Here is a 13,546-nt window from a genome sequence, read left to right on the forward strand (position 1 = left end):
ATACTCTTTGGAATCGTATGTATAGCACATATAAAGCGTAGACACACATATCGTGTCCCAACTCATATAAATGTTATTTTCTTCTTTGTTATTGTAGTCATTTGAATGGACCATATAGACATAACGGTGATCACAAACAATATGGATTGGATTGGGACTCATTTCGACATTTGAACTCTATGAAATCAGCAACAATGATGTTTCGCAATCGTGCCTCTAACTAGCTCTCAGATGACGTTAAAAAATCCCAGAAATGTAATCTTCGTTTTTCTTCGCCCACGCTGCTTAAAGTGCAGTGCAGGAGTTATATTCAATTTCATGGTTTTGTAAACTAAACGTATTTATTGGACGAAATAAAATGAAATAAATAGTTATTTCGATTGAAAAAAGTATCTCATAATATTAAAACAATCCCTCTGCGATAAAGAAACATTGCAATGGAGAAACAGCTGAGCAAAACCAAAAACAAATCTACTATGACGTAACGTATGGAAAGAACAAACAAACGGAATGATATAGTTTGGCGTTAATTAATTTTCAAAAATTTACTTGCAACACTTTGTTATACCAAGGATGCCAATTCTATAAGAGCTCAGAAAAACTAATCCAAGTAAAGTTTGTTGGGTTGACTAAATACAAAAAGTGGGTAAATATAGCTGAGCTGCACACCAATTGAAACTGAGCTCTCCCCTGTAAGAGTGGACTGACTGTCCACGTTTACGAAGAGAAAAAGTCTAGTATGTCTTTGAACTTTCTTTAAGAAACCTCTTCTCGCACAGTAGCAGAAAGACATTAAAATCATTACTCATGGAAGAAACGGGTAAGGCAGAATAGAGGAGGTAAAGCAGTCAAAAACTATAAAAAATCTATTAAAACTATCGAATTAGTCAAGTACGTGAACTCCTGGTTTTTTGGTGAACAAACACTAGTAGTTTTTGGAAAGAAAAGTATGATTGAAACGCTATGAAAGATAAGAGCGTAGCAAAATATAAATATATCCGTATCGGCTGCGTACAACAAACAAGTTTTTGAGACAAAATAACCAAATTTACTTATTCTAGGATCATTATCAATGGATAGTTTTTGTGAACGCTGAAGTAAATAAGCGTACCACTTCGATCGTTCATTACTCGAGCAGTAATTCTTCAAAATACCACGTTCAGTTGCTTGTAGAACCTTCGACAAACTCGACGAAAAAATCTGGAGTGAAGTCTGTGAAAGATGTCGTTGAAAAGAACGTTTTTGTGTGTGATTATGTGCAATTTGGTGCGCTTAGGATGGACAGCAGAAGGAGAAGCTACAGCCGACATGCCAACGGTAATGGAAGCGATCATTAACGCTATGATCGATTTTCGCAAGGAAATATTGGACAATCTTCAACTTTCACTTGAGTACCACACGGAGCAACTGGAGGAAATCAAAATATACGTGGAACATAAGATGGAAGAACAAGAAAAACGAATTAAAGAAGTTGGAAAAATAGTCAATGTGACGGCTGATGCGATGGAACATAAGATACAAGAACAAGAAAACAGGATGAAAAATGAAACCAACGAAATTAAAAAAATACTTGGTGCGATGAGCAACGAGCTGCTGCCAAGATCATGTGATCGGGTCAAATCAAACCCTACTGATACTTTTTACATTAATCTTCCTGGAATTATTGAAAATCCTTTCTTGGTGCTTTGTTACTACGATAACAACTTTAACCTCGGCGGCGGCTGGACGGTGTTCCAGCGTCGGATTGACGGATCCGTCGATTTTTACCAGGATTGGACAATGTACAAGCACGGATTCGGAAACAACAACGGAGAGCATTGGCTGGGTTTGGAAAAGCTTCATATCATGACAAAATCGGGAAGACACGAACTGTTGGTGCTGTTAGAAAGTTTTGAAGGAAACTCAATATATGCGCTTTATGATGAGTTCAAGATTGCGAGCGAGGTGGAAAAGTACAAGCTCACCGTGGGAAAGTATTCGGGTACCGCTGGTGACTCGTTGACACACCTCAATGGAATGAAGTTCTCTACATTTGATCAAGATAATGATGAATCCAGTGACAACGATGCGAAAAAATATAAAGGAGCATGGTGGTTTGGAGAGAATTGTGTGTCGTATGTATAGCACATGTAAAACGAATACTCACATATCGTGTCCTAACTCATGCAAATGTGCTATTTTCTTTCTTTTCTATTGCAGTCATTTGAACGGACCATATTTTATAAAAGGTTACCATAAGCAATGGGGAGTGAGTTGGGCTACATTTCGATATTTCTACTCATATAAATCAGCAACAATGATGTTTCGCAGTCATGCCTCTAACTAGCTCTCGGATGATTTTGGCAAATCGCAGGATTCTAATCTTCGTTTTTCTTCGCCTTCGCTGTTTCGTGTTATGTTCAGGTTAAGTTATCTCGCTCGAAAAGAAAAAACATCTTATAATATGATTTTAACAATTCTACGTTAAAGGACACATTGCGATATTATAAAGCACACATTGGAACATTATGGATCAACCAAGGCGTGCAAAATGTTTATTTGTATAATCCTAAATGAATGAATGCATGAATGTTATTGTAGAAAATTATGCAATAGAAAAACAGCTGAGCAAAACCAAAACCAAAAATCCATTTAATTACAAAACTATTTATAAAATCATCCAAATTATTTATAAAATCATCCATCAGATAAAATCATCCAAGTAAAGTTTGCATTAAAAAAAAGACAAATTTCAACGACTTTTCATGCAAAAACGGAAAGCACTAGCAACTTTCAGTTAAAAGCAGTATAAAGAGTAGCAGTTCTTTTTAATTTAGAAAACGTTTGACAGCTGTATCGTTTGCATTGAATCCGCCGTGGCCAAAACATCAAACCACCTACGCTTGATTGTGTGTTAAAACATCCAGTTTTACCGCGAACCACGTGACCCAAGATTATTTGAAGTCAGACGGTGACATGAGGTAAAAAACCCTGGTACTTTATGTTGCTTTTGAAGTTTGTTACAATATATTTAAAATATTTTGAGGTTCCTTATCTCCCATAGAACGTCATATCGTGGCTGAAAACCAACGAGAAGAATTTGCACAAAGTCGCTGTTCTTCCTGTGAAGACTTCCGACGTATGGAAAAGTGTATAGTGTGCAGTGCCTTCCGGAATTAAGCAACTTTATCAGGAAACATCATAAAGAGTACAATTCAGTGGTTTGTACATACCTGACCACAGTAAATCAAGCGCAAAGAAGATCGGAGGAGTTGAAAGGGTCAAATGGATTTGACACACTGCTAACACTATCCATGCCTTTCAACTGCAACCAATCGAAAAAAAAAAAACATTTACAACACTTAAAGGTAGGACCTATTCCAACATTTTAAAATCCAAACGGTTATGAATGCCTCACAATAACTTAAAAACATCCTTACACGATTGGTTTTGTCGGCTATGGCTAAAATTTCGTCCAAGGGCCGTGAGGCCAGCTTACTGGCCGTCGGAATAAAGCACTCAAAAGATGTAACGTTACAATAAAATATATTTAATTCAATTAGCTTGGTTAACTGTTTTCTTATCACCGACGAAAATTTGTCTATTTTGTTTAATGCAAACGTTATAGCTTGTTGGGTAGAAATCATAAAAAGTGAGCAACTATAGCTTAGCTGCGCGCCAACGGAAACTTAACTATCCCCTGTAAGAGAGGGTTGACTGTACACTTTTGCGAAGAGAAAAAGTCTAGTAAGTCCTTAACAGCTAGAGAATGGCTGAAGCCGGTAATTACACCAAAGAATAAGAAAAGATGCCTGAAGAACATTCTTTGAGAAATCACTTTTCGCATCCAGAAAGGCATTAAAATCATTGCTCATGGAAGAAACGAGTTAGGCAGAATAGAGGAGGTAAAACAGTCAAAAACTATAAAAAATCAATTAAAACTGGCGAACTAGTCACGTACGTAAACTCCTGGTTTTTTGTACAGAAATGACGCAAATGGAAATCCAGTTTGATTATGATCGAGTTACTAACACATTTCAGATCAATAAAAAATAGTAGTTTTTGGAAACAAAAGTATGATTCAAATGATATGAAAGATAAGAGCGAAACAATGTATAAATATATCCAAACCGGCTGTGAACAACAATCAAGGTTTTGGGAGAACAACTGCTCACAAACCCATAGCGAAATTAGCTCATTCTAGGATTATTATCAATGGAAAGTTTTTGTGATTGTTGAAGTAAATGAACGCACCAACGGGTACGATCGTTCATTGCTCCAGCAATAATTTTTCAAAATGCTACGTTCAGTTGTTTGTAGAACCTTTGACGGACTCCACGGAAAATTCTGGAGTGAAGTTTGTGAGAGATGTCGATGAAAATAGCATTTTTGTGTGTGATTGTGTGCAGTTTGGTGCGCTTAGGATGGACAGCAGAAAGAGAAGCTACAGCCGACATGCCAACCGTAATGGAAGCGATCATTCACGCTATGATCGATTTTCGAAAGGAAATGTTGGACAATCTTCAATAGTCGCTTGAGTACCACACGGAGCAGCTGGAGGAAATCAAGGCTTACGTGGAACATAAGATGGAAGAACAAGAGAAACGAATGAAAAACGAAAATGAGTTAAACTTCAAGGAAATGTTATTAAAATTTCAACAACTTGATAAAACACTTGATACAGTTAACCTCAGAACGCTTTACGGCGGTAGCTGGACTGTGTTCCAGCGACGGATTGATGGGTCCGTCGATTTTTTCCGCAACTGGACGATGTACAAGCACGGATTCGGAGACGTAAATGGAGAGCACTGGCTTGGTTTGGAGCAGCTTCATATTATGACGAGTTCAGGAAGACACGAGCTGTTGGTGCTGGTGGAAGATTTCGAAGGAAACTCAGCCTATGCGCTTTATGATGAATTCAAGATTGCGAGCGAGGAGGAAAAGTACAAGCTCACCGTGGGAAAGTATTCGGGAACCGTTGGTGACTCGTTGGATTATCATAATGGATCGAAGTTCTCTACATTTGATCAAGATAATGATGCAGATGATGACAATAACTGCGCGAAAGATTTTCAAGGAGCATGGTGGTTTGAATACTCTTTGAAATCGTATGTATACCACATGTAAAACGTTAGCACACATATCGTGTCCCAACTCATACAAATGTTATTTTCTTCTTTGTTATTGTAGTCATTTGAACGGACCATATAGACATAACGGTGATCATAAGCAATATGGATTGGATTGGGACTCATTTCGGCATTTGTACTCGTTGAAATCAGCAACAATGATGTTTCGCAGTCGTTCTTCTGATTAGCTCTCGGATATCGTTTGCAAATCGCTGGATTATATCTTCTTCGCCCTCACTGCTTCTAGTAATGTGCAAGAATTTTATTCAATTCAATTGTTTTGTAAACTAAATGTATTTGCCCGACGAAGTCAAATTTATCAAATACGTTAAAAGAACATTGTAGATTATTTTAAAATAGTAGATTGCATAAATATTATTGCAGACAATTATGTTATTGAAAAACCAGCTGAGCAAAACCAAACAAACAAATCTACAATGACGTAGCGTGTGGAACAAACGAACAAACGGAATGTTATGGATATGCGTAAATTCATTTTCTAATATTTTCAAACATTTACTTGCAAAACTAGTTATAACTTCTCTCTTCTTTTTCTTCTTTAATGGCCCACTCATAGTTGAGCACGTCGTGCTGACATGGTCTGGTTTTTATAACAAGGGCGCCAATTAAATCAAAGCTCAGAAAAGCTTATCCAAAGTAACAGTCGGGGAATGATCGAAGACGGTCATGAATGTCGGGGACATTCTTTGAGAAACCACTTCTCGCCCAGTAGCAGAAAGGCATTAACATCATTACTCATAGAAGAAATGAGTAAGGCGAAAAAGTGGAGATTCAAACATACAAAAACTATAAAAAATATACAATCAAATCTGACGAATGAGTAATTAAACCTCTAATTTTTTGTACAGAAATTACCCAAATGGAAATCTAGATTGATGACGATCGTGTGACAAACTCATTTTAGGTGTACAAAAACTCATTTGTTTTGGAAACAAAAGTATGATTCAAACGCTGTGAAAGATAAGAGCGTAGCAAAATATAAATGTATCCATACCAGTTGTGAACAACAAACAAGTTTTTGCAGGAATAACTGTTCAAAATTCGTAGCAAAATTAGGTCATTCTAGAATCTTTATCAATTGATCGTTTTTGTGAATGTTAAAGTAACTGATCGCACCAATGGGTGCGATCGTTCATTACTCAAGCAATGTTTCTTCAGAATGCTACATTCAGTCGTTTGTAGAATCTTCGACGGACTCCATGTAAAATTCTGGAGAGAAGTTTGTGAAACATGCTGTCAAAAAGTGCGCTGTTGTGTGTGATTCTGTGCAATTTGGTGCGCTTAGGATGGACTGCAGAAGGAGAAGCTACAGCCGACATGCCAACCGTGATGGAAGCAATCATTAACGCTATGATCGATTTTCGGAAGGAAATATTGGACAATCTACAACTGTCACTTGAGTACCACACGGAGCAGCTGGAGGAAATCAAGGCTTACGTGGACAATAAGATGGAAGAACAAGAGAAACGAATAAAAGAATTTGGAAAAATAGTCAATGTGACGGCTAATGCGATGGAACAAACGATGCAAGAAAGACGAATGAAAAACGAAAATGAGTTAACCTTCAAGGAAATGTTATTAAAATTTCAACAATTTGAAAAAACACTTGATACAATTAACCTCAGAACGCTTTACGGCGGTAGCTGGACTGTGTTCCAGCGACGGATTGATGGGTCCGTCGATTTTTTCCGCAACTGGACAATGTACAAGCACGGATTCGGAGACGACAACGGAGAGCATTGGCTGGGTTTGGAGAAGCTTCATGCTATGACCAGATCGGGAAGACACGAGCTGTTGGTGTTGTTGGAAGATTTCGATGGAAACTTCACCTATGCGCTTTATGATGAATTCAAGATTGCGAGCGAGGCGGAAAAGTACAAGCTCACCGTGGGAAAGTATTCAGGAACTGCTGGTGACTCGTTGGAATACCATAATGGATTGAAGTTCTCTATATTTGATCAAGATAATGATGAATCCATTGACAACCTTGCTGAAAAATATAAAGGAGCATGGTGGTTTGGATACACTTGGGTATCGTATGTATACCACATGTGAAACGTAGATAAATATATGATGCTAATACATTTTTCTTTCTTTGTTATTGTAGTCATTTGAACGGACGATATTTTCCAAAAGGTAACCATAACCAATTGGGACTGGCTTGGGTCTCATTTCAATATAACTTCTCGTTGAAATCAGCAACAATGATGTTTCGCAGTCGTTCCTCTAACTAGCTCTCAGATGACGTTAGAAAATCGCAGCATTTTAATCGTCTCTTCTAGTTAAGTGCATGAATTATATTCAATTCAAACCTTTCGTAGACGAAATTTATTTTCCAGACGAAATAAAGTGAAATAAATAGTTATATCGATCGAAGAAAACGTCCCATAATATTATTGAAACAATTCCTCTACGTTAAAGGAACATTATGAGTGAACCATGACCAGCAAAATGATTCATTGTGATTGTAAGTAATTATGCAATAGAAAAACTGGTGAGTAAAACCAACAAAAATCTACTATAACGTAGCGTATGGAACGAATTCAAACAAATGTAATAATATGTTCGTAAATATATGGCGTAAATTAATGTTTTAACATTTTCAAACATTTACTTGCAAAACTATTTATAATAAGGGCGAAAACTATACCAAAGCTAAGAAAAACTAGCAATAAGTAAAGCTTATTGGGTGGAAAGCATAAAAAAGTGAGTAACTATCAAAGTCAATGGAAAAGAGGTCGCAGCATACCATGGAACCAGTGAAAAACCGTGGGAAATTTTTTGACAGTTGGTGGACATTTTGTTTACCTGTCACGAGCAGCCAGAAAAGTGAGGAAAACTGCAAATTTGGTATGTTTCGTCAACAGAGCAAGGAATTCAGGCGTTCAAAATATGCTCTGGAGGAAGGCTGCGTATGAGGCTGACCAACACACTTAATTTCGGCAATCACGGCGAGCAAAAGGATCCATATCCCATGACTTCACACAGAAGAGCAGTTTTTATCCGCGAGACCATGGATACTATGATCTAGAATTACCAATTACCTACTTCGCGAAGATTTTGGCGGAGATCTCCCACAAGTATGCTAGAAATTTTTGTAAACACTTTTTCAACCAACTGTCACAACAATGGCAGAGCAAAAACTAGCTTTGACCCGACCTGTCTTTTGATTGATCTTGGTAACTATAGCTTAGCTGTCCATCACGTTTCAGCACCGTCCCGAACTAAACGGAAAAGGTTTTTCACTTCCGGGAAACCACCTCAAACCATGCCTTTCTTTTGCAAACATTACCAAACAGAGTGCACTACGAGCGATGCTTGCAATGGGTTGTGATGAAACTTTTCATCCGCCCGTACGATCGAACGTGACAAAACGGAAAACCATTGCATTGTTTGTCCCGCCCGATGTTGCTTTGATGTTTGCGGTGCGGCTTTGGGCTTAGCTTTTCTTTTCCTTTCCTTGATGTCGAACGGATCAATATCGTTCGAACGTTCGTATCGCATTCGCTTGCCTTGGCGATCTGCAATCAAGGCTAACGATTCCCCGTAGGAGGATCTCGTTCTATCTCTGTTGTGTTTTTTTTATCTTTCTCTATCTCTCTATATATCTCTCTCTGTGTTACGGCTTGCATTGTTTGGTAGACTTATTTTTCTCCCACGGCCGGGATGTAGGATGCAACTCGATGCATACGCGTAGGCAGGATTTTATTGCCAACCCGCAATTTGTGGAAGTGTACTTCAAACTTCTTCGGTGCCATAACGAGCTAGAATGCCAGATTCCGGTTCCGGTTCGATCGAAGGTTCATGTTGCTCGGGGTGAAATGTGCCTCTCAATGGGTATCGATTGCAATCCACTTTTCGCCAGAAGATGGTTTAGCTATTCGTTGATGCATAAATTTAATGCAATTCGAGATGCAGCAGACGTTTGTGAAGGCATTTCTGATGCATTCCTCAAGAAAACACGTTGACTTCATTAAACATTCAAACCATTTTTCTCAAAAGAAGGAAGCCCGGTTCGACGAGCTGGCGAAATAATCGATCCTTAACCGTAACGGTCGCTGCAAGTGAAACGATTTCCGTTTCACCGCGCGGAGCCGAGAAAGCAAAACAATTTAAAGTAAATTTGCCGTTGCATAATTAATCAAATCAAGCTCTTGTAAACATGCACCACCGCGCCTGCCGGTGCATCGGACACCGCATTTCTTCCCCGCTGGCCTGCGAGCCTCCTTGGAGCCGATCGTGCCGGGTGGAAATTTATTACCACTGCAGCCGCAACGCCGTAGTTGGAGCGCAATAAATTGTGTATGCTAACCGACGCCGATAAATGATCGCACAATTTTCCAGCTTGCGTGCGAGGGAGAAGGGCGAGTAGAGAAAGTAGGCAATAGCAAGCAATTTCTTGCCCAATGAAACGACAGACTCGGTCGAGGGTATTAATTATTGTGATAAATACTTTGCGATGGCTGGTCTTGTAGGGGAATGGAAGGTTTCAAGTTTTAAAACGGAACTTTAAGAAAACGTGCTTTGAATTTATGCAACGAGCTTCTTTTCTCAAGAAAGCCATTTCCCAGTTGCCATCAAACAGGTTTCGCATCGTTACTGTTATCTTAATAGTTCTGTTAAGCAAATTTCACCTTTGAATTGTGTCCATTATCGTTTCAGAAAACCCTGTTGTTACGGTGTTATAATTTGTTATTGCTTCTTCAACTTTCTACATTCGCCGGTGCGATAAGGTTGAACCGTGACATCCCGCGGACATTGTTAGCTGTTTTCCAAGCAGAGCCGGAAGGTGCTTTTGTGCACAAAGTCGTAGCTTTTTGCGTTTGCTTATTGCGATACTGCCCCGGGTTACGATTACGTGCAATTCCGCGCAACCAACTTCGTCGGATGGAAAAGCTCACTCAACCAGCGTGACTAGACTGGCTTTTCCAGGGCGGAAACAGAGTGAAAGGCGGTGGTGAAGCATTGCAAACAGCGTCCCAGCAGCTGCGCAAAAGCATGGCCAACACTGGCGAAAGATTGTCCCGATGTTCGAGGTACACTCCGCTCCCGGAAATTCCCGGCAAAGGGGGAAACAAATTGACCGACGATGGAATGAGAGTGGCTGCTTCTTTTCGGCAGCGGTGTTTGTGTGTCTTTGAGGGAATAGAAGATAGAAACTTTTGCGTGTGCATGCTTCGTCGGGTTCGGGAATGATACTACGACCTTCGTTCTTCTTCGCCTGACAAGAGATAGCACGATCGTTCGCTTCCCACGAGCATTCACAGTCATGGCGAAAAGTTGGCCAGAGTTTTCCATCCGATGGCCTCCGTGCTTCGCTTTGGTTGTGCAGTATACGTATTATTGATGAAATCGGGGCCATCGGGTGTTGCGGAGCTGCATTAGATCCGCTTCCTGCCAACGTTCATTCCGTTGGTCGATCGTTAAGGTTCGATGGTTTTTAATTTTGTTTTAAAAAACTGCCCCAAACTGTTACCGCCAGCACATTTGACTCGCTTCTTTTTGTTGCTTCCGGTTAAAGTTCCGCGAAACGAATTACAAAACGAGGGAAAATCTTCGATCAATTCGAAGCCTCAGGCAAGCGTGTTTGTTTACATGATAAACTTCATTTCTCGTTACACGACGGCACAAATGAAGGAACAAATATCTTCCCACGTGCTCGTGGGGCCCGAACCAATTTGTTACCGCAACATTAGGCTCGCGCGAAGGCTACGTCCGGTGTAATCAGGCCGCCCGAAATGGTGAGGATATAAAAATCGAATTAATATCCCTTCCTGCACGCTGGTCAGAAGGAGTCTTCGTCAAGGACACACTCGCCAACCACCACTGCGTCCTGTGAGTGCCACCAAATAGCGCCGGATCACGCAACACTCCCACGCCGTTTTTCTTTCCCGGCGTGGCGAAACAACGTTTCAGGAGCACGGCCACCCCAAGATTAAGGCGTTTCCACCCACTACGCTATGTCTCGAAAGGAATGGGGGGGGGGGGGGGATACCCGAGACGGAAAACCCTTCATGTAGCCACATTAAAGGATAATTTATGCGTCAGATTGCGCTTCGCCCTGCGGTTCCACATTCAGGCGGTGGTCCGCTGTGCGCTTGTGTTTTTTGCGATAATTTTCGTTCGGTTTTTGCTTTTTCTTTTTCGAACTTGGTAGTCGTGAAAGACCCAAACACAATGACAGACAAGTACCGAACATCTGCTCGTTTCATTATCTGATTTTGTGTGTTAATTTTCCGTGCATTAATTCGGAATTCCCAAAAAGAAATTCGTGCGGCGATTTACATATTGCTACCATTGCGGTAAGTTATTTGACGTAGGTTGGAATCACATTTCGACACGCTAAATATAGATTCTCTTACAAATGACTTTTAACTATGAGAATTCTCATTAAAATTATGATTAGGATAAATCAGCACAAAAATATGAAGCACAAGCATTATTATAAACGTAACTCTAACTGAGTGATCATGGAAATAACATCATTTCACAATTTATATAGTTATTTTTCATACAATTGATTTACTTTTCCTTCCAAATGAGGAAGTTTAATCAGTTATTCTTTCTTTTCGAGTTCTTTCTTTTAAGAAAATTCAACTATGCAGTTGTGACGGTCTTTTTTCACCTTATTTGTGGCCCTTACATAATCACGTATTTCACACGATATTTACGAAAGTACCATACACAAATGGAAGGCAAACATGTCTACGGAGCTGAAGGCAAAAACTGATTACTCTCGCGACGCCGCTCCTCGGATGTGGGCCAATGCATCCCCCGGAAACGGTGCACTCAACTGAACGACCAGGCGCCTCCATCGCCATCAGCCAGGCTGACGCCATCGGGCGTTCCTTCGGGCTAACGTTACGTAACCGTGTTTAAAGGCAGAGTAAGTGGATAACGTTTTCTACGGAGCACGTTTGGTGCGGGGGCAAACAGTGTATTCGACTCAAAAGGGCCTTCCTTTAAGCAACCGTAACCATCGTTGAAGGGGGAAGTGGTGCGGAAACTGTCCACGCGTGGGGGGGAAAAAGCGCAACGGAATCTTGCACGGTCCAGTGCACTGCCCATCGCGATTCGCTTCACTGCCAAGGGGATACGCTTTATCAGCAACCCAATTTCACGTCCATCACGGAATGGAGAGTTGAGAACGGCAAACGTAAAAAGAAAAGGTAGCAACTTTTCCCTACCGGGGTTCGGGAACCATTTTCACACCTTTCACAGCTGTTCACTCCCCCCGCGGTCGTTAGAGGGTTTGAGGCGCGGTTTTTTTTTATACGCTGACAAGAAATGATCTCATCTATCAACACCATGCCGCCGGCATCCGGTGGACGGCGGAAAAGCTGTACCGTGTGAGTGAACCTTTTTGTGAACAAATATTCCATCACCCATCGACGGCGCACGAAAACGAACCATTTTTCCTTCCTACGTTTCCCCCCCCCCCCCATCCCCTCTGCCGTGCTGCATCCTAAATCAACACATCATTTTCACACATTTCCACGCACGCACTCCACGCCTCCGCCTGCCAAACTCACCTCGGATCTCCGAAAGGTTGATGAAATTTTGACTCATTTTCACGCCGCCGCCGTTGGTTGCGAGTTGCCAAGTGTTGGATGTTGCTTGTTTTCGTCTCTTTTGCTTTTCTCTTCTATTCAGCTGCACATGAAACGCTCCAAACCGACCCTCAACCGACGCACACGGGAAACGGACGGATTTTCCGGACGCGGCACGAATCCGTCCCCACCGTATTGTTCCCGGCTGTAGCGTTCGATGGTTCAAAATTTAGGTTTACTGTTCACACAAGGCGATTTTTTCTTGGAGCGTAGTATATGGTTTGATTGAACCAGGGGAACACTTGACTTGCTCTGGGGTTGAGTTTAGGGTTCGAGGGTGAAGGAAAGTACAGAGAAAAAGAGAAATAGAGATACGTTGCAGAGGGTTCGGGAAACGTTATATCCTACACACTCGACGACCGATTAGTGGCATCGGAACCCGCGCGCACTTTTCCGAGGAAGGACGAAGCCGGGCGAAGATGAAAATGAAAAACCTAATAAATAAAAGCGTACACTTTCACATCGGCCACGCTGTCTGGTTTTTCAACTGGTTTCGGTGTTTTTTTTTCGTAAGTATTTTCTTGTTTTTGCATTCACTTTCGTTACATTTTAAAGAAGGAACCAATATCGAATATTGCTAGGGAGGAAACACTGAGGAAGAACAAGATCATATGGCAAGGTTAGTACAAATTGAACTTTTCGTTCAACAAAGAGTCACTTTTTGGGATAACGTGATTAAAACAAGTGGAAACAAAATGTTTTCACTTTGTTTTTTCTTGTGAACTTCACTGTCCGCTTTGTACCAGAAAAACACACTTAAACATCGACAATCTAACCACAATCGGTTGGGTAATCAAAAACAAATAA

General features: G+C 40.7%; 1 protein-coding gene across 1 annotated transcript in view; it reads right to left on the reverse strand.

Moving 5' to 3' along the window:
* LOC131261997 (calcium-binding protein E63-1) overlaps positions 1–12,777 on the reverse strand; it is a 36,790-nt gene extending 24,013 nt beyond the window's left edge. Inside the window, exon 1 of the mRNA XM_058263886.1 lies at positions 12,662–12,777. Coding sequence (XP_058119869.1) covers positions 12,662–12,698 — 37 coding nt within the window. The 5' untranslated portion in view covers positions 12,699–12,777. The remainder of the gene's footprint in view (positions 1–12,661) is intronic.
* Between the last annotated feature and the right edge of the window lie 769 nt (positions 12,778–13,546).

Source organism: Anopheles coustani, chromosome 2, assembly GCF_943734705.1.
Source record: "Anopheles coustani chromosome 2, idAnoCousDA_361_x.2, whole genome shotgun sequence".
NCBI classification, from domain to species: Eukaryota; Metazoa; Arthropoda; class Insecta; order Diptera; family Culicidae; genus Anopheles; species Anopheles coustani.